The 23018-nt window shown below is 40.5% G+C and overlaps 1 protein-coding gene across 1 annotated transcript; it reads left to right on the top strand.

Annotated features, from left to right (window-relative positions):
* Positions 1-13286: 13286 nt before the first annotated feature.
* Positions 13287-17514, top strand: LOC108572860 (mediator of RNA polymerase II transcription subunit 20). Its single transcript, XM_017935178.1, has 4 exons — positions 13287-13290; positions 13605-13861; positions 17234-17344; positions 17422-17514. Exons 1-4 carry the CDS (start codon positions 13287-13289, stop codon positions 17512-17514), a joined length of 465 nt encoding a protein of 154 aa, XP_017790667.1.
* The last annotated feature ends 5504 nt before the right edge of the window (positions 17515-23018 follow it).

Here is a 23018-nt window from a genome sequence, read left to right as displayed (position 1 = left end):
TTTTTCAAATCGCTATCAAATCCCATAGAAAAATTTTCCAAAGGGAGGGTCAATCCATCCTCGCTGTCGATCAATCAAAAAGAAAAATTCTAATCTCTCCGATAAAGAAAAAAGGCAAACTATCACGGAATATATCTTGTTCACGATTCCACGGGACACCATACGAGTTGCTTGCCTTTCCATGGGCGGCATTGGGCCAGTCAGGTAGGTCAGGCGGTCGGCTGGTCCGAAAGAAGGACGAATCTGACGAGAATCACGTCGACGAACCGTGCAGTCCGGCTGCATCGACTCGTCAACGTATCCGCAGTGCCGATTAATCACCTCGCCCCGGTTTCGACAAGACGCACCACCCCGTATCGGCATCAGAGTTCACGCTAACAATCCCATTTCACTCACAACTTTCACCTATACGCGACATCCGCTACGAAACTATATAACCCTTTCCCTCCCTCTTCGTGTCTCCTTTCAAAATCTTCCTTTTTCCAAAATACTCTCTTTCCTTTCCTTCCTTTTTTTATTCTCTCGATAAAAATTCCACTTGGACGTGGAAAAAAAGAGTCGTGGAATATCCGGAGGATAGAAAGTTTCTTTTATCGTCGACGATCAGAGTCGTTCCTAGACTACTTTTTTCCGCATGGAACTATGCTCAGGAAAATGTTTATGCTCGCCTCTGTCGATGCACTCGCCACGGACACGTCCCTCAAGTTCGCCAGTTACGAACTTTCTTCTCCCACCCCCCCTCTCTCTCTCTCTCTCTCACTCTGCTGACCTAGTGAAACGACGTATGACACGATTTTTCATCTCTTTTTTTCGTCTCTTTTTCCGATCGACCACCACTTACGTAGAATTCTTATCTCGACGATTTCCTTTCTTTTCGAATATTATTATCTTCGCAAAAAAAGATTTCTAACGGTCGAATAAAGAAGTCTTCTTCGTTGATTCAGCAGCGTGTACTCGATGGAAGAACGTTTTCACGGCTAGACGCGTATATTCGTAGCCGTCCGTTGCAGCTGTGACAAAAATCCGTCTGATATGTTGACTCGAGCGTGGCGAGCATCTCTGCTGTTGTAGATATATTCCTGGATATGTAAAGAGAGCGCGGTTCGTTCGGTCCTTTAGAAATAGCAAAAATAATATTCCCTTTGATATTTTTTCATACCACTCTCTCTCGATCACAGCTTTCAATTATTCCTCAAAAATCCACTCTTTTATCTATTCATTAATAATCCACGATATTTTTTCTCCATTAAATATCCATAACTTGCTCTATCAGAATTCCTAATTACCCTCGAATTAATTGGAAAAAAAATTGTCTGTCTGATATACGAAATAAAACTCTCTCGATTATCTAACATAACTCGACGAAAAAGAATCTCCGAAAGTTTCCCCTGTCTCGAGAGCAATCCAACCCTAAACAGACTCATCAGCGTGAATCGATGAACTTGCCATTCAGGTCACTGGAAAAACAGCGCATCGAGTGTTCCACCATGAGGTGGGACAATGTAATTCCTCCTCCGGGTAAAAATATCGCTATACACGGTATCGAGGGATCGATCGGAAAACTGCCACCTCAAGAATCACGCGTGCCTTTCATAGTCGAGACGCGAGATCTTGCGAGCGGTAGGCTCGAGAGCACGCAGCAGCAGCAACCCTTTCACGATGCATTAGAGAGGAAGAGAGCTCGCGAACCGTTCAGCCATCGAGAGAGTAGAGACTGCTGCATCGGCTTTAGCAATTATCGTCCAAGGTTCGATCGATTGTTCGATGTAGCCGCGTTTCCTGGAGACGTTCTCCTCATCCTCGAGCGCCTCGAGTTTCCACCAGGATTCTGCCACCGCCAGTTCAACACTCCCATAGCCATGACCCTGTTCTATCCATGTTACCTTACCACCCGTGACTCCGTTAAACTCGATTTTATCGAGCTCGATACTGAACCGTAATATCCAGAGACTTCATGGTAGACAGCTTGGGATTCGTGTAAATTTATCAGACAGACGTTCATTGATTTTTTTCTTTTTCTCCCCCTCTTTCGCAGTATGTACTTTCTATCTTCCTCTCTTCTTTTTTATAATTTATTTTTCTCTTTTTTTTTTCTGATAAAAATAGTCAGGAACAAAGGATTATTGTCAACGAGACGTGATACAGCTCTGCCCGTTAGGAAATTGATTTAAAATTCAATTGTAAGAGGTGTTGAAAACGAGAACGGGTAACAACGATCGTGCACCAGTTCCTCTTTAACGCAATCAATCTCTGGACACCGCCGCCGCTACCCGGAACACACACTCTCTGGCTGGAAATAACTGTGGCGCGTTGCTTCTTATTTATACGCACCGATCTACCGAATCGTAATCGAGCCTCGAGCCACGCTATCTCTAGATCAGTCAACTCTCCCAATTATCCGTGACATTCGTAACTTATCTCTCCGCTAGTTAAATCACCGATCCAATGAATTTCAAGCATTCGATAACGACCAGGAGCCGTAACACACGACTGGTCTACTCTCTCTTTCTCTCTCTCTCTCTCTCTCTGTATCACTGATCTAACGTTGATCTTCTCTGGACAGAACGGAATCCTGTTTTCCACTGGTCCCCTTTCCAATCTATCTTTTTCACTCGCGTTCAACTTGCACAGAAAACTCTTACGAAATCGACATAGCCACGGCACACGGAAATGTTTCTTTAATTACGGAGAGATTATTTTTCCTAATTTTCTCTCTCTTTCGCTTCTCTGCCTCTTCGATTATTCGACACTGTGACGATTTCTGCGACGGTGATATGAAAGGAAGAGAATCGTGCGGTAGATAATGTTGGTCGCGTCGAATTGTAGCCGCGACGAGCGGGACATACACCCGGCGCTGAATCGCGGCCAACTGAGAGGGAGAAAACAGCCCCCTAGATACTAGCGTCGGTTGGCTGTGGCATCGCGCACAGAAACCCCCTGCGCAACCTAACCCAACCCCGCGATCACCGCGCACCGTGCACGACGAGGAGGAATGAGCCACCGCGGCACCGGGCAATCCTCTGACCGTCTTCGATGCTCACTTTCCCATTCGTTTATGATTACCGACACGTGTACAGCAAGTGTAACGCGCTGCATCCGTGCTGCAGTACGGAGAAATGGAGTAGGTTGTGTAACAGGGTTGCTTCACCTTCGTTTCATTTTTTTTTTTTTTTTGTCAACGGAGAAAATTGTCATTTTCAGGGATCGACGATATTTCTTGCTCTAATTTTCAACCTTTAACCCTGTCACTCCCAATGTACTTATGACTACATTTGTATTTTCATAGAGGCAATTGTTTGGAAGGTTTGTAAATCTGTTTGGAGACCAAGTGATTTAAACGTTGAAAATTAGAGATTAAAAATTGTAATATCACAGATTGTTATAAGTTTTCAAAAATATCTCTCGAATTAAATTTCCTCGCACGAGACACATTCAGCGATGCAGAAAAACGAGCGAAAACCCTGTTAAAAGGAGGAAGAGCCCTCTCAAACCGTTCAAAATCCCCCTCGAGCTTCCCTCAAATGCGTCCCAACAAAGAAAAACCCATCGATAGAAGCTCAAAGCGACCATCAGACGCATTTTCCACGAAAGCAGCACTCCTCTAATCCTAGGGACGCGGATTCATGGAGGAAGCGGCAATAAAATCGCGGTACCGCGGGCACAATGGACTTACCGCGTTAATTAGCAAATGAAGCACGTCAGCTTCGAGTTCCGCGTTAATAAACCCCGATTGAATTTCACCGGTTCAAAGCAGCCGAAATTCACCGTGATACATCCGACGAGAGGGGCGCGTTTCAACCCTTCAATTCTCGAGAGGTGAGCAGCACCAGGCACAGCCCTTGATGTCTGTGCTTTCCCTCGACTCTCTCTTCAATGGTAACAGACGTTGCTGCAACGGCACGGGAAACGATGCAACTAGGAAGGAGAATCAAACCAGAGGAGAGAACAGAGAGAGAGAGAGAGAGAGAGAGGAGGGACACGGAGAGTAGTATCTGAATGGCGAAGTGAACATCGCGGCTTTTCACGGGGTCAATCGGTTTTAATTGCGCGCTACGGCCACTTGACTAATTGCTTAGATTGCTTGTCAGATGTTATGGCCAGGCTAATGAAACGACGGCCTTGCAACGATGCCTTTCAATCAGCTGAATGGAGGAATTCGAGGATGAAAGTAGCGTCTTTGTCCGAGAATGGAATTTCGTGACCAGCGAAACACAGGAAATTACTATTATTCGGTTAATTAAGCGAATGTGTAGTATCTTATAGGTGTAACACTTTAATCAACGTTTCTTCGTCCACTGTGATTCTGCATCTACACTTTCCTACATTTTTCCTAAATATTGCACGATTTTTTGAGGATCAAGGCAGACTTGCCGAAAAAAATCATAAAATCCTTCATCTTGCACCTGATCCTCAAACCCCACCATTACACAACACGAGCGCAATCTCCGCAAGATTGATATTCCTCGTGAAAGACTGCATCCTAATGATCATCGTCAACTATCGATTCCATCGTCTCTTCCCGAATGACTCGACTCGACTCGTTCGAAACCACTTCATAAGTCGTGACAAATTGGATTCGATGTCGAAGATTAATCAGGAAAAGCAGCAGCGAGTCCTCGAGACGTAGGTATCGTGGCCTCAGGATCATTCCTTCTCTGCCTTACGGAATTCGTTCCATCGAGAGGAACCGGTCCCAACAATAGCGGCCACGCGAGCACCAATACTCACCCTTCGCTACACGTTTCTCCCCCTTGGTTCGAGGGCTCGTGACGCAAACAGAACCGCGATCCCATTGTAAAGGACCTAGCGTCCCTCCGCCGCACACACCGGGTCCCAACGAAAAATCTGCTCCGAAGGGACTTCATTGTCGAGCAATTTATCCAGCATTCAACCTACGACCGATACGTTGAATCCTTCTGGCATCGCTTTTTATTACGGCCCTTAATTCGTGGCGGCAGGCCTCGTGATTCCGCGCCATCGAACGCGGTAATGTTGCAGGCTTGCCTTCCACTGTTTGGTGCATCGACGAGAGTGTAACCGGGGTGTGGGTTCTTTTTCGAATACTTTTTAATGTGCCTCGTTCTATTCTTTCCTTCGTTCTATGGGCTTTCGTGAATTTTATGCTTAGTCTAATTTATAGAATTATAATTAATTTTGCTAATTGGTAGATTTCAATTGTATCACTTTTTATGTTGGTCAAATAGGAAGTGAGTCTTTAACTAAGATCCCCACTTTCTTCTTTGGAAGCTGGTTAAGAAATGGATGGACACATCTATGAGGGTCATTCGATAAATAAAGAAACAAATGTCTGTTGTTTTAACATGGTTTATTCAATGAATCTCACAATTGACTATTTCTCGACACAATCTCTTGCTACAGTTATACACTTGTCCTATTTTTTATGCCAACAGCAGAGAATTCTTTGTCTTGAATTCTGAACCAGTTTTGGACATTTATTTTCATTTCGTCCCTACTGTGAAACTTGTCTCCGCAAAAGGGGAGTGAAACAAAAACAATTTCAATTTTTCCTAATTTTTTTACTCTTTAGCTACAGCACTTTGACTCCTTAAATACACAATTACTTAATTAATCAAAATTCGTACAATCTCACACGACCAACATATCCGCAATGCTCCTCGATTCCAAATGAAAAAATCCGGAATAAAATCACAGGAACAGAAGAGGGGGTAGGAAGTGAAATTAGGAGGCGCAACAAACGCGAGCACCTTATCGATCAGCTAGCCGCTTAACTTCGCCGACATCGTTCGAACTTTCCCCTTAAGCCCTAACATTATTATCAAAGTCAATAGTTGGCCAACTATTCGAACAAATACCCTTATGCTGTATAATCGAACGGGTAGATAGAAGTGGCGGAGGAGGATGAGGAGGAGGGGGGAAATGAGACACGAGGGACAAAGAGGGATGAAATGAGACGATAGAGACAGAGAGATGGTCGCGTTCGAGGGGGTCACTTTTCTCTTCCTGTGCTCGCCCTCCGACAAGATTTGCGATCGCTTTATTAAAAGTTCCAGCTGCCGCCAGGCCGATCGACGATGCGCCTCCAACGAAAGTTTATAAACTCGATATCACCAATACTTATTAGCAGAAGAAGAAGAAGAAAAAGAGAGAAAGCGAGAAAAAAAAGAGAAACAGAATCGGTAAGAGAAATAAGGAATAGACTCTGACAGACAGAGAGTCTGTTTGAACGACTCTGGGTGCCAGAAGAGTTTCGACATTCTCGTCACGAGTCCGTCCTCTCTCTAAAACTCATCGATACGAGAGAGAGTGCATCCGCGGCTCCCACTTTATTCCTCTCGACAACTGGAAATATTTTATTTCTCTGTAAACCGAAAAGTTTTCCCGTGTTTTCCCGATGATTTTACCCGGAGGTTCTCTGTTAATGGATGGGAATTTGAAAGCCGACGAGAAAAAGGTTAATCGCTGTCGGGAACCGTCGAATCGGGCGAAATGAAAAAATCTACGCGTTTTTCTATGTACACAACGTTAACTTTTTTAAGTGACACACATACACACACACGTTCTAATTCTCTCGTGATACGAAGTAATATTAACTAATGGATCCGGAGCGTACGATTTCATATCGAAAAAGAAGAAGGAAAAAAGAGAGAGAAAAAATACAGGACACATATTTCCCGATCTATAGAAATCGCGTACGTACGTAGGATAATAGCGAAACATTTTCCTCGTATCGTTTATTCACGATTTATCTTCCCTCGACAACAATGCCGGTAATATTTGGCCCGTAAAGCTGCTCATCAACGCGAGAAATACCAACGACGTGTACTTTTTAATGGCGGCCTCGATCCACTCGCCATTACTCCGTTTTAGAAAAGTTTGTCGCGAGAATCAGGACGTATTTCCACCGGTGTGGAATGGCTTTAAATCGTAAATTCGTCCATGTTAAGGTTGAAGTAGCGCTAAGTTGAAAGAGATAGGCGCGTGGTGAGATGTATAGTAAGTAAATACATATCTATGTAACTTACAGCACGATTTAAGAAGAGGTTCGCGCGTCGCATGTTGAGGAAAAGTCAGGCCTCTCTGAGGGATGAGAAACGTCGACGGGGCATCAATTTACGTCCACGTTTCCCGAACGTACACCGTTAAAGAACATAAATTCGCGATCTCGGGCCAGCTCGCGGTTAATGGAGCATCGATACTTGAAACGCATCAAGATTAACGATCGTCTACCGCTGTCGCGTTCCTCTCCTTAGCCCGTCGCCTTTATTCGTCCGTTCGAATTCCTACAACGGCTCGTTTCTTGTACGAGCAGACGGTTCGCGTTTCGTTTCGCAAGATACAGATTGTTGTACAGGGTGCTCGTGGAAGATTTAACTAGAATTGGGAATTGGGGAGTTGAAATTGTGAAGAATGCAAGTGTCAAACATGTGCAATTAATTTATTAATCTAAACTTGCTTCTTTATAGGGTAGAATTTTTTATATTTGACTTTCGACTTTTTTAAAATATCCGAAAATATTTAAATTTATTAACATAAATATGGTTAGGTAGGTAACAATGAATCCACTGTTTACCGACAAAAGTCGCGATTAATCTGATCAAAAATCTAGTCTCATAAATCCAACTTCCAACAAACACTTTCACAACCCCAAATTTCGATGTTACCCTACACAAATAGCGGTGAAAAATACCACTTTATAAACAGCCCGTAAAACACGTTGCAAGGACCTCTCTAAAGGTAAAATCGCTGCTCATTCGCACGCACAACCACATTACCTGTACATCGGCAATATTTTATCATAGACGTCTCAAACTAGAGCGATTCGCTTGACCCGATGAACGGCAAGTGTGCGCGGCTCGATACTCGTGGACAATAAATTAACCAGAGGTTCCATCCTGTGCGTGTTAATTCGTCGACTGTAACACGGTACATAGCCAAAGCTAACGCTCTCGAAAACGGCCAGAGGGTTGATTTATCGGGCAAATAATTCGCCTCTCTCTCACCTCCCTCTCCCCCGTTCGGTATAGTAACGCTTCATTAATAATTTCTCGCGAGGCGGTCGCGCGTTTTCGCCCAGCTATGCCCGCCGAAAATTGGATCAGCGCGGCAGATAAACCCGGACAAAGACCGGGCGCAATCTCGACCGCGCGATCGCTCAATGAGAGTAATTAATGGCTGTGCCTGCCGTGGACCTGCATCGTAACGATAAAACTCCGACCGGTGCGAGAGAAAAGGGATCTTGCGACTGGAGGGAAGAAGATGAGGGGGCGCGGTTAGGAAAGTGAAATGATTCGCGATAAAAGGTGAGAAGAGTTTTTTCAAAGAAACTCACAATGTGTCCTCGCAATTTTTCGCTCGACGCTAAAATCTCAATACTGTCGATTTTTACACTGTGCAAAATATTTGTCGCTATACGAATTAAATATTTTTCGACTTTACCACGTCAAGTCGAGGACAATTCAATATTAATTTCCAGAAATTAGCTCAAAAACCACAATTTGAAAAAGGTTCGTTTAAAAAATCTCTGCAATAATAATCTCTGTAATTTTTATAATAGAACTAAAAGTGCAAGAGAACAGAAATTGCAGTGTAATTCAAAGGATCTAATAGCGTTAAAAATGTCTCCAAGTCCCGTTCGGAATTCCTGTAATAATTTTCCGGAATAAATTTCGTTTAATAATCGTAAGTGCAATGGGATAGAAATTCGAGTGAGCAGGGAGCGTTAGAAGGCAACGTAATCGGGGGTATCGGTTATTCGATCGGTGCTCATGCCTGGCGTCCGTGCAGGCTCGCAATTGCGGCTCGTTATCGAGCTGCACGCCCGATAGCCGTGAAACAGGCCTCATAAAAAACGGCAGTTAGCAACGAATTACGAGATAAAGCTGGTCGCGGGATCGCCGATGCGGTTTCAATCTCCGTCCGCAAATTCTTCAAACTCTAACACCCTCGCTGAAAACCCATCTTTCATCTTCTCGCACCTCTTTTAACCCTTTCAGCCCTCTCCAACAAATCAAAAACACAGACTCCTTACTTCATTTTCGTTATCATGCTTAACAGTTGCTGGTATTAAACATTTTTTTTTAATAACATAGAAAAATCTGCAGAAATGTGCGATATTATACATAGGGTGTCTCACAAATAAATTTCAACGATTAAATTAATTTCACACTAAGGAGACAAGTTGAGGATCTCCTTTTAATTTTACAACTGCCATAAGTGTCTTCTAGGCATTGAGTTAACTAAAATCAGTACTCTACAATTCTCTCAATAATACCAACTTTCTACAACTTCTTCATGTATTCCGGACACATGAGTCAATTTATTCCAAAATCTGCATTTGCATTTGAAGGAGTCGTTCAATGTTCATACACGCACTTCCTTCGTGCTCGATACTAGGCCAAACGCTTTCCCTCGTGACACTTGTAAATCAAAATTCTACCACACCCGTACACAATTTCCTGTTCGTATACGTGTAATTGCCAAGGTCTCCGACCTTTTTCCTCTTAGTGAAATTTGTTCAAATTGTCGTGGACGTGATTCGGCGGTTTGGTCGTGGAAATCGTGGAAATTCGTGCTTTAATAATTTGGCGAAAGTAGCCAGGCGATCATGTACGGCCCTGTGACGCGCCGCATGCCGCATTCCGCATCGTATGCATCGCTACACGGATGTACAGGCGCCGCAGGAGCCGCAAATGTGGTCCTCCACCCTCTGCATCCGCGACGATCCCCGTGCAATAACATCTTATCGGTGTAATCGGCCTCGAATAAATATCCCCCGGATTAATAGGGAACACCCCACATTTCACCTATATTCCCCCTCGTTTCTGTTCGATGCAAATTGAAAATCAGTTGCAGCCTTTTTGGGCGTTTTTTAACCCCCTTACGCTCGTGCCCGATAAATGCAATTCTTTTCTTCCACTTTCTGCAATGTGTTTTTGGGTGTTTTTTAACCCCTTAACTCTCGTGCCCAATAAGTGAAATTTTTTTAAATTATTTCTTTCACCTTCCACACATTGTCATCCTCTCTATTATGGCAAAAACCCAAGTTACAGCATTATACATAAAGAAGAAATTTATTTCTGTACGCCTAGGAAAAAAAATTGATCATTTTGGGCATATTGAGAACAATTTGAGCGTCAGAGTTAACAAAAAGAAAAAAAGAATAAGCTACATCAAGTATTACCATTGCACTGCACTGATATATACTACAGTAAGAATTATAGCTTTCGTACGAGTTGCTATCTTAACCCCTTGATTTATAATTTTTCCACCGCCTATGCATGCATACTTATTCAATTACCCTCGTATCACAAGTAGAGAACTATCAACATTCCTGCCTATCCTAGCACTTTGGTCATTTTGTAAAAATGATCGCGAGGTGTAAAACCAGCTGTTCTTATAGACGGTAAAGTGAACCGGTGGCGATAAATAAAGCGCGTAAGTGGTGTACAATTAAAGAGCATAAAGCTGTCCGCGGCTGCTACGATCTGCAATTAAGAATTTTGTCATTGGACACGCCGCGACGGGGAGGAGGCTGCAGGTATAATTTGCCCCATAAATAATTCATACCCCGGATGTTTCGCGCGCGGCGATCCCCCGCCATTATGGCAGCTTCGGGCCAGGTGAGGGGTTGCCCGATGAATTATGAATATTCAGCGGAGTTCGCACGTTGTATGTTGCACGCTCTTGCCCCGGTATTAATTCCCCTGATACACGCGAGATTCGGAATTCCCTTCAATCGAATTTCTCCGTCGGCCTTCTTGCCGCCGTAAATGGCGCGCAACGTCGTTTGCAGGAAATGTACATTGTAAAAAGAAAAACGAAAAAATAATAAGATTCAAGGTCGTTGAATAAAGCTCCACAGTGTGCAATTTTCATATCAAGAAACTTGTAATGTCGAGTCAGATTTCTAGGTCCATTTTCGACTTATTTTTCCACGTAAATTCGCACGTATCACGTAGCATAGATGTATAGAGTGTTGCAAACTTCATGAGCATGTAGTGCCCGTAAAAACAGATAAAAAAGTTTTAATGAACACGGGTACAGAAATCGTTAGTTCCAGAGTTACAGAACGCGTAAGTTACGAGGATTCGCTCGCTGTAACAAGTGTTACACGCTCGTAATTGAAGACGTCCTGTAACTCTGAAATTAATGATTTTTGCACCCATGTTTATTACAACTTTTTCCTTTGTTTTTACTACGTGCTCCTAAATTTTGGCTGAAACTATTTTCAACACCCGGTACATGGAATGCAAGAACGCACGTGATCGCAGAAACCTCTATAAATGGGATAAAAGAGGGGTTTTACGTATAAAAATTTTAATACTAAGATGGTACAGGTATGATAAAGCAAACGTGCACGTTAGAAGGGAGTTATTGCGAAAGAAAAAGTAGCAACTGTCGCGTTAGGTTAATTTAAAAGTGACAAATGACAAAGGTAATAACATTTCGCTCAAATGAAATACAACCTCGAGCATGTCAGATTTCTATTTCATCCGCGCTTTAATTCAATCCCGTCCGACTTTATTATTCCCTGCGCCAACCCGACACTGCATTATCATCTTGTCCGTTTCAATTGATCGACTTTAATCCCCTCATATTACGCGAAATCGCCGATCACCGTATAATTGTTTACATCCAACCAACTAATTGAAACGCGCCAATGATGGAATATCGATTCTCCCGTATCTGACTATCCGTTTTTCCTCGAATTCGTAACTCGTTACACGCCCGATGCATTCATTCGTTCACCGATAATAATTATCAACAGAAATGCCAATTATATTCGTTAACCTCTTCAAGTACACTGACACATGTACGTTTAATTTTTTTTTTTTTTTTTTAATTCCAATATCTGCCAGAGGAGAAATGTAAAAATATGTCGGGTGACTGACAAGTAACACAGTTTAATTCCTGTCGACTTCAAATTAATAAATGACAGCTACATGAAAAATTGGGTCACTTTTTTCTAACTTTAATCCTTTCGTCGCCAAATTATTATTTTTAGAGAACTTCTTACACGTGCGTATTTTACACCGAGAGAAAAAAGGTTAAAAAAATAATCTCCCAAGAGATCAAAGCGAAAATTAACCAACACGAGATATTTTCAATAACGTAATTTTAATATTTGACAATCTTCCATAACATAATTTTAATATTCCAACATTTTCAACGACATAATTTTAATATTCCGACATTTTCAACGACACAATTTTCATATTCCACCATTTCCAATGACATAAACTCTACACGGAAACAATTATTATAACAAACGATAGGTACAAGGTAAAAGTTTGTTCTCGCTTGTCAAACGAATAGGAAGCCAGAGGAAATAGGGGAATCGAGTAACCGCGGATATTAGTTCTCGTTAACTGGCTGTCTAGGGAATTGGAAATTTATCGGGAAACGAGGTGAGGGCCAGAGATCGTGGGTACGGTTCCGCGATCCTGATAGTTTTCGCGTTTCCGCGGAGGATTCGGCGTACAAGTTGACAACACCACCAGCACGGATAGAAGTTGGACGTGGCGTGGCTGAACTTCAAGTTGCGTCCAAGTTTAGCTCGGTCGCGTTATATGCACGTGCATGCCGGTGTAAACAGGGCCAACTTGCTGCATACTAAACGGACGTACATCATTGTACGCGATTCCACTTCTGTCCCTATTGTATTCTCTCTACTCGATCTACATATACATATATGTATATGAGAGATTTTCCTTCCCGGAAAATTGCCACACCGCTCACTCTTCATTCAAAACTATTTAACCCCTTGTCGTACGATTTTTTACACAAGGTTAATTGAAGCTAAGAGCAAGTTAATTCGTGTAACGGGGTGTTGAGATAATTTTCGAAGAACATCGTCGCTCGTAAGTACGGTAATTCAGAAAAATTCTGGGGATTTAAATTTAATAATTCATTACGATGAAATGGAAGACGATAAAAAGGAAAACATGATAGTTCCATAAGGTGTCAATCCTGCTGAGTGTTTAAAAAAAGAATTTCAGTATGTAAATGATTTGAGCAATCTGAGACTTTTCTATTTCAAGTTTCACAATTCATTACGATGAAATGAAAGACGATAAAAAGGAAAACATGATAGTTCCATAAGGTGTCAATCCTGCTGAGTGTTAAAAAAAAAAATTTCAGTATATAAATGATTTGGGCAATCTGAGACTTTTCTACGATTTCAAGTTTCACAATTCATTACGATGAAATGAAAGACGATAAAAAGGAAAACATGATAGTTCCATAAGGTGTCAATCCTGCTGAGTGTTTAAAAAAAGAATTTCAGTATGTAAATGATTTTGGCAATGGGTAACTTTCGTCACTGAAACTTTATTCACCGACACGATAAATTTTCTCAAATACGAGTCACCAGACGAGTGAACATTTTAACTTCTTCCTTTTCTTTATTCATACGTGTGAGAAATTTTTCCCAACAATCCCCGACTTGTTGCTCGAAACAAAGAGTATTGTGAGCAAATGTATGCTTAAACACTTATGAGCGGCAGAGTGAATGTAAATGGTAATAGAAATGATACCGTAGAACGAGCATGTTTAAACTTTCTAGAACACGAGTGAACACTGCGAATAACTTCCACTACATCGTTATCCCTCTTTTTTTCCAGGTGTTCAAAGAACCCTGCACGTTCTCCACAATTCCGAGCAACCAGCATCGGCGTTCGCCATTCTCGAGTCGGGCAACAAGGTAGTTCCGCTGATAGCCGACGGTCTATTCGATCTCCTCATGTACAAGATCTCCAGCATCTACACGAACAAGATGCAGAAGATGGAGTCCAAAGGGCCGCGATTCGAGATCGGTGACTTTTGCGTGAAACTGGGCAGCGTGACGATTAATCAGAATTTCAAAGGAGTCCTCGTCGAGGTGAGTACCTCTGTTAAAACTATAATCAATCATAAGTACGACGAGAGATAGAGCTAATTAGACCAGAGAAATAATGCAAGATTGGAGAAAAAAGTGAACCTAAAAGGCGTACACCCTTTCGTTTCACCGCTACGAGGAACACACTTTTGGAGAAGTTTTCAAACAGAGAGGCAGAAATAGGTGGAGAAAAGTTTGGTCGGAGATGATAATCGGTTGAATTAATAATCGCGGCAGATGTTTGGCCCTGGTGATTTTCGCGAAACTCGTTAGCCGATCCCGAGGGATCACGCCAGCTAATTAACTCGCGATTAAACTTGGAAACTGGCTGGAATAGCCTGGGCGCTACTTCCTTCACGTTCACGTGACCGCCTCGCGATTATCGATTGACAGTTTGGTCCAACGTTCGAGGATTCGCATGGTGCACGCGTGGATCCTCTCTCTGTGTTGGTTACGAATGCTAAATTAATCAAACCTCTCCCTCTCTGTCTCTCTTGGGAAATTATGCGTTACGGAGGTAATGAGAAAAACTGGAGAATTTTAATGTGTACGTATATGAGAATTATCTCTCGATAGGTGAAGATTAGGGAGGTGAAACTTGGAATAATTTGAATAATTGGAATATTCAATTTCAGATTGCACATTTGGAATATTCGTATAAGCAAGTTGCACGATATTCAACTATTCCATGTTGAAATTCGAATTCTACCAGTATTCAAATGTTCCAATATTCTCTCGTTCACTTGGTTGAATTTAGCAACTCGAATGGCGACTGAGAAACGACATTGACAGATATGCTACGATGCAACAGAGTACCCATAGACCTAGATCTCTCACACATCTGGTGAATCGTTTCACACTGAGTTTTTTAGGCCAACTATCCGTATTACGAAATGTATCAATTCGTTTAAATCGTATCAATAGACTAGCATCTTACAAAACCTAACCCAACCTATATTCAAATGAAATCAGACCGACCAGTATCAACAATGCCTTAAAATCCCATGGAAATGTAAATCGAGGACGCTCCTCTGCGCTGTGATTCCAGTAAAAATTCCAACAGTCCTCCAATTGTTCAACGAAACAATTACCGAAGCTGGCCATTTAAGAGGTCATTCCGTGCAACGAGCGCGTTACTACCATCTGGCTTTTTCCCATTGCCACAAGCAACAACTATTCCCCCCGGTATCGTCGTCACGAGTTTTAAACGCGAGAATGTTTCTCGGTCAGTTGGTGTCGCCGCGACAATGGTGTAACTTCCGTTCTACAAGCTGGCAACTAGCGGGCGCGGAGGAATGCGGCGTCCGGCGACGCGTCGCGACGCGCTCCTCTCCTACCGATCCAACACACACCGTCTACCGGCCATTCGTATCGGTAACAGCGCTGTTTGTATCCTCTCCCACGACGTCGAATACGTTACGATAAACCCCTGGTTCTCCCATTAATTTCACCGGGGGGAAAATAACTACCGCTGTTGGAACCGCACTAACTCACACTCTACCGCCATTTTGTCGGCTTCTTCTTCCTCCCGCGGCTCTTACACCAAATGGCCCATGCAAGACGGCGAGAAAAAGAGAACGTTCTTTAAAGAACAGAGTACACTGTGTGTATCTCTCCTTTACTGAGAAAGTAATTTCACGGAAGATGTAACTTGGGTCCCTTTTTGTAAATTTCTCGATTTGTAAGTTTGCAATTTTGAGGACCTTTTAACTGGGGCTGTTAGGGAAATTCGAGTGGGGATTCGGAGTGCTTGAGTTTTGGATTATGCTCAATATCTCGATACGTTGGTTATGTCGCTATTGAAGACTGTACTGCGGATTTTTATGCATTTATGGGGAATTTAAAAGTGCAACATTGCACAGAATGCACGTGATTTGAAAAGGTATACAAAAAATCCAAATTATACTGCTATGATAGCTGGTGGGTGAAATAATTTTCTACCGAAGTTCTACTTTCTTTAGTATATTCTCGAATACATAAATTTGCATAAAAATCCGCAGTCAATTGATGACTAATGCCTTAGAAATAAATATACCTCAAACCATAACACTGAATGTCATCTGCCTTCCCAAAATTATGTATTCGAAAATTCGAATTATCCGAAATTCAAGCACTTCCAAAATCTGAATTACCCGAAATTCAAACACTTGGAAAATTCGAATTACCCGAAATTCAAGCACATCGAAAATTCGAATCATCCGAAACTCGAGCACTTCAATTATTCGAATTATCCGAAAATATAACTTTTTCTCACATAAAAATAAAATCCAAAGGAAAAAAGAGAAGCTCATCTTCCATTACGAACTTGAAATAGCCCACAGTGGATTCTCCTTCGATCGATTTCGATGGAAACGATAGCCGCTGGTCACTTCGACACCACCCACTACGATCTTGATCAGCGATCGCGAAGAAAAGAGAAACGAGGAGCGAAAAGAGCCAACTTATCCATCGATCCTTCTTGCAGTCGACTTCCATTGAAACGGACGGCACGTTGTTTCAATTTGTTAGGCAGCTCAGACGTAATGGCCACATCGTTTCTCTCTCTCTGTCTTATTCCCCGTGATAACATAATATTCCATGACATTTATACGCTTTTATACCATCGACGACATTTCCTGTTACATCTTTTTCCCTTTTTCTATTTTTTCTTTTTTTACAACCACAAAATCAAGTTGTGATTCATTACACTTCCCAACAGACTCCTATCTCTTGTTACCATTTTTCGTGGTACATTTAAATCACCTTTATTTGCAGTTCAATTAAATCCGCCTGTTAATCATAACACGTCACGAGGCGTTTCTCGATCGAGAAATTACCTGTTAAGCGAGTTCGTAGAACAAGAAAAGGCGTATCGATGTCTTGACGCACGAGGCAAACCGGAAGACGTTCCCTCGAGCGTTCGCGCTTTCTTCGAATCGAAGATACATCCTGTCGCTGAAGTTCAATTTCTTTAATTGCATCTAATTATTATTTCTCTCTCTCTTGCTTTTCATTAGACTTCTCGACGTTTCTTGTATCTTAATGTTATAATTTTTATTGGGAAAAATAAGGAACGTCTAGTTAACACGTTGAATGCCGGACCAATTCTACGTAACTTGTCCACGGTGTCGAAAAGAATTTTTTATTCTAATACAACACATTGCAACATGCATAAATAATATATCGATAGTTAGAAATAAAACTATTTAAATATGCTGTGTGATGCATTAGGTGAAAATTTCACGAATACTACCATTTATTCAAATTAAATGCTTTTACTAATTTTGAGACCGCCCCCCATGGCATTCAACGTGTTTAAAAAAAAAAATATATGTATCTTTTTCGTTTTATCATTTTTCAACGTGAAATTGTTCGATTCGCTTTTGCATTCTATAGGTGGAATATAGACCGTGCGTCGTTCCCGGAAGTGCATGGGAATTGATGCGTGAATTTCTGCAAGGTTTTCTCGGTTCCACCGTGTCTAATCAAGCCCCGCAGTATCTACAGGTAATCGAAAAATAATGCGCAACGATAAAATCCAACGATAATGTTTATTCAGAAATTTACATTTCGTCTGTTTGTAGAATCGTATGAACGATATTTATCAGCCATTGGATACGATACAGCAATACTTGGAACACTTCGGTCAGTACAGAAAGGCTACAGGTGTGATTTAAGAGAGTAATTCGTGTATTCTTTCTTTATCGAGCATTTTCAAATACCATTCTAGTGTACCATTTTCGTAGTAATAAATTTCGCTTGGTAACATCTCGTTTATTAATTCCCAAATTTAAGTGTAAACTAAACAAAGCGCTAATTATTAGTTACCATATGTAGATAATTACTATAGCGACGATATCTAAGAGAAATATCGTGAAACTTCTCGAGAAAGTGCATCGACAGAGCTGATCAAAGGTTGCCGTTAACGTAGGATTCTGTAATGATGGTAACAATTCTGACAGTATCTACGTAAAAACACAGACGAATTACAGGATAAACCTAAACCACAGACAACATTCAAACACAAATTAAGTACAAGATAGACCTAACACTTAATTAATATTTTTATGTCCAACGTTCTGAAATACCGATCGAGTAAAAACGTCACGACGCAGCGAGTGTAGGAATTATACACGATCCAACCATCGCAGATGGTAAAATCGACTGATGTAAAAAATCCTTTTTTATTAAGTTTGCACATAAAAATACATACATAAATTAAATTGCGTGGAGAGAACTATCGATGACGTTTCGACTTATTACTACGTTTATTATAATTCACCTTCAACTAGTTCTGCGTAAATCTAATGTTAAGTATCGATACAAATTAGACTTAAGCTACCATATTTTACAATCGCAGCCGATTTGCTCGTATTATTTGCTATAAAATTGCAATTATATATCAAATAATATCGATTGCCCAGGCCTCACCACGTGGAGGTTGCTGCGAATGGAGGCCCGCCCTATCCACACGGTCCCATCCACCCTCCTTTTACGCGCCTACTATTACTTTTCTACTAATTCATGCAACACAACACCTCTCTACTGATTGTACATTTGCAGTACGTTCAAATTTTCGACCGCTATGCAAACGAACAATAGCAGGAGATTGAAAGAAATCGAACTCGAATAAAAATCGTCGGAAAAGAAAGGAAAAAAATACAAAAAAAAAAAAATGTTAAAGGTATCCTATTAATTTAAACTTAAAGTACTTTAAGTTCAGCTTAAACTTATCCTCACATCTAGCTTACAGTATAACTTCACTAGCACTTCACTTAAACTTGGAGTTAACTTAAACCTGATTTAAACTAGGACTGATGAAAGCCTTAATTCTATACGAGATATTAATTTATACATGTATCGTCACTCTGTATTTTCATCAACTACACAAGAATATGTGAAGTAGGAATCTGACCCGTGAAATATTCGAAACACGAAAGAAGAAAATACAAACAAACACGTCAACTTGAGGGGACTGACTGCACACCCGGCTATCTCGGAAAAAAATCAAGCGTTTCTGTTCGAAATTGTTTACAGAAAACTAACGACAGGAAAGCAATTACAATGTTTACAAACTGAGAGCTACCGCCTTAAATACCATGTAACTCGAGCACTGAATTGTCATTAGAGACTTGACTACTTAGATGTTAAAGTCTTAAATATTATTATTAAATTAAAAGTCGCCTACCTGTCTAAGAATCTAACTTAAATTAAGAATCGCCTACCTGTCTAATGATTTAACTTAAATTAAGAATCGCCTACCTGTCTAATGATTTAACTTAAATTAAGAATCACCTACCTGTCTAAAGATTTAACTTAAATTAAGAATCGCATACCTGTCTAATGATTTAACTTAAATTAAGAATCGCATACCTGTCTAATGATTTAACTTAAATTAAGAATCGCCTACCTGTCTAATGATTTAACTTAAATGAAGAATCGCCTACCTGTCTAAAGATTTAACTTAAATTAAAAATCGCATACCTGTCTAATGATTTAACTTAAATTAAGGATCGCCTATTTAAGTAGGAATTTAATTGAATGTTGAAAATGTCCTGCCTCGCTAAAGATTGAACTTGGTTTAAAATTCGCCTATTTAATTGGGAATTTAACTTGATGTGGAAAATGACCTGCCTCGCTAAAAATTTAACTTAACTTAAAAACTGCCTGTTTAATCAAGAATGTAACTTAATGTGGAAAGTAACGTGGCTAATTAAAATTACACCTTCGATTGGAAAACAACCTCCCTAATTAGAAATCTATGTTGCAACACCCTGCCTATTCTAAGAATCTAAAGGGATATAAAGGAGAAAGAAGGGAGATATCGGTATGGTAAGATGAATTGCTCGTATGCTTCTCTGTCACCTGCAACAAACTCAAATTCAAAGAAATTTAGTAGTTAGATTTTACAAGTCACGGTATGGGCATCGTTCACGTCTTCTCTTCCAATAATTTCCTCAGTTTTTGGTAAAGCGAATCTGTAACAAACTCGTTTTTTGTTGGATTAATAAAAGCAAAAATGAAAGTTTAACAGCTGGAAAAAAAGATATTACGTACATATACGTATAAAATATTAATAATTATTATTATTGGGGAATCGAGTACTGTTCCCATAAGGACACAGCTTACATCCGAATGCCTCGATAATAATAATTAAAAATGAAGGTTTAACAGCTGAAAAAAAAAAATATTGTGCACACATCGTACATATATTTTTACGTATTCGTTGAAATAAAATTGATATTAAAAAAAATGAAAGGTACTTTTCATTGTTAGCAATTACTTGGTACACGTTAATAACAAATTATTTCGAAAGTTATTAGAATTTCGCAAAGGAAGAATCTTTGTTAATTGAATTGAAAATTTCTATACGGAATACCAAGATGAAAGAGAAATAGACTAAAATTGTGCACAATTAGTTTACAAGTTATTACTTTCACCGAAGAAAACGTGGAGAGATGTTCCAAATTTACTCTTCATTAGGAATTTAAAACCGAAACAATCGCACAATTTACTACAATTTTATCTATATCATTATCATTTTTTCAATTAGCAACGAGTATGCGACGTCGTACCGGTGATTCCAACATTTCACTACGAATATTACGAGCCAACTACTTTTTACGTAACAAAGTTTCTTTGCAAGCTTTTTACGTCACACACGGAATATGAAAAACATAATCGCGGGTGTACTTTAATTCGTGCAAAGCTATCTCGAAAATTTATAAAAATTCACTGTACTCTACTGTTGCATCAATCGGTATTGCAAATTTGCAACTATTACCGACAGAGGAATCTTACGTAGCGAGAAAAGTAAACTAACTCTAATAACAATTAATTCTTATTTTCTTTTTTTAAGAATTGACCGAGCTTCTACTTGTACTTTCATTCATTATTAATTCTTCCTCTGATATATTCCGATTCAATTCGAGATTCTCAACATCTCAAAGTCACTATTACTTTAAAAATAAATCATCATCGTCGATATCACTTAATATCGTAACTATTAGCAAATTTCTGTTATAACAATTCAACAGTATTTTATGACAAACACTCGGTATATTTCCCAATCCACTCGTTCTAAACCCGAGCAAAAACCGTGAGTGGAATAATTCATTCTTTCACGCAACACTGATCTATTAAATGTATGAAATAAAAAAAAGTCTCAGAATCAAACGCGGTGAGTGCTTCAGTTTACTTGCAATCTTAATTTACGAAAAAAAAAAAGATAAAAAAAGTTACCGTTAAACGCGAGAGCAGCCACGTTAGGGCGCTTTTGGGCAATACGCAACACTAATCGTCTATGCACTCTGTAATTTATAATACGCAACACTAATAACGGGGGATCCACGGCAGTCGTAGTCAGGGCAACTGCCCTGATCTCCTTTGGTGCAGCTCTTTCAGCGACTCCTGAAAAATTTGGGCATTTCGTCGCAACACTAATAAAAGACAAAACGCGTTTATTCGTTTACGCAACGCTATCGTTAAAATTACAGATGGAGTAAATGGACTCTGAATAAATAAAATGAATTTACTCTGAAAAAAAAGAAAAAGATGTTACTTTACTTTAAAAGCAAACATTTACAATTGAATAAAGATTCCAAGTATAAAAATTCAATACACAAGAGCAATCGCGAGTAGCATTTCTTCGCAACTCTAATTTAAAACGCGATACTCGATCAATTCGCAACTCTAACTCAAAACGCGATCTTATTTGATTCGCAACTCTGATGAAAATCGCGACTAGATTTTTCGCAACTCTGATACAAATCGCGTGTAAATTTCTCGCAACGCTAACGCAAACCGTCATCAATCAGTCGCAACGCTAATTCAAATCGCGACAGGGGCGGGAGGGTGGGCGATGTCCAGCTGAAAAACATCCTACAAAATACTACATGTAAGCGAGCACAGTGACAAAGTAGCAACGAGAATGACTCTGCGTCCTATTGATACAGAGTCATTCCCAGTAACCCTCTTCTTTGGCAGTTTGCCGGGTTACTTCGGCTCGTAGCCTCTCCCTTCTCTCTTTTCTCCTGAAACTTAAATCTACGCTCGAGATTCCCTGTATCGTAAAATAAACCATAACATACAAAGGTGAAATAAAAAAGATAAATCGCGGAAGCCGGAAAACTTGGAACACGCAGATGAACACGAGCAATAAATGAATCATTGCAAGTGCATCTACGCCGAACCTCGAGCAAACTATCTTTCCGTTTCGTTTCGAAGGGCCTCAACGTCCGACCGCGAGCGCGGGAAATTCGAAAAATTCGACAAGTGCATCCAGTGGCGAGTGGCATGCTCCACTCGCGCCGGATTCACCTTCGACTTTTCAAATCAGATTTTCCTGAAACAGGTTGAACACAACGGAAAAAAAAATGGGGCCTGCCCGATCGGAGACTGTGTCAACCTGCCCGGCCCTACCTACTTATATTTATCATACACACAGACCAGAAAGTATACTACCTATCCTCCCTGAACCTATATTTAAAAAATGCAAGTCACACATACAAAAACAGACGCTCCACGGTTCTCATACAGACACTTGGGCGCAATATCCTACACTAGAGAGACGTCCCGGGACGCCTCCGACGCCCAAGAGTTAGTCAATCGTTCACACTCTAATGTACATACCATTTTTCCTGAAATCGGCTGACGAAGGATAGCGATCATTGCGATCATACGAGAGAAAAATTTACACGCGATGATTTCAAATGTATCTCCTTTTTCCGTTTCGTTTACTTCTCTTTTGTAACTTTCACATGTTACTGCGGAAAACGGAAATTGGTAACGAGAAAAAAATGAATCTATAGCGACGCAATTCCACAGCCTAACCACACACACTCTGCGGAAATACGTCGTGCACGATTCGCTAACCTAACGTCAGCCGCCGACAAATTATATATTAAAAAAAAGAAAAAAAAAGTTCATTATTAAAACTAGTGTCATCGTACCCATTGCCCTTCACCCAATCAAGAAGCACCTGGGCACGTGAATGGGTTATTGACAACGAATACGGGGGTTAAACCTGAAAATCCTCGACTAAAAATATGTTATTATCTGATTTTTCATGTACTTTGTATAACGGTCTAATAATTAATACTAATGGTAATAAAAGGTATCACACAGGGAAGGTAAAATTTTTATTTCTTCTTGATGATAGGCTCTGAAAATTAAACACGTT

This window comes from Habropoda laboriosa, unplaced genomic scaffold (genome assembly GCF_001263275.1).
Source record: "Habropoda laboriosa isolate 0110345459 unplaced genomic scaffold, ASM126327v1 scaffold102, whole genome shotgun sequence".
In the NCBI taxonomy this organism is placed as follows: Eukaryota; Metazoa; Arthropoda; class Insecta; order Hymenoptera; family Apidae; genus Habropoda; species Habropoda laboriosa.
The sequence above is the reverse complement of the archived record's forward strand: the minus strand, read 5'-3'. Positions and strand labels throughout refer to the sequence as shown.

Excerpts from the sequence above, each read along its gene's own strand:
- LOC108572860 (XM_017935178.1), top strand. Across the intron at positions 13,862-17,233 it reads TCAAAGGAGTCCTCGTCGAG|GTGGAATATAGACCGTGCGT; the intron begins GTGAGTACCTCT and ends TGCATTCTATAG. Across the intron at positions 17,345-17,421 it reads AAGCCCCGCAGTATCTACAG|AATCGTATGAACGATATTTA; the intron begins GTAATCGAAAAA and ends GTCTGTTTGTAG.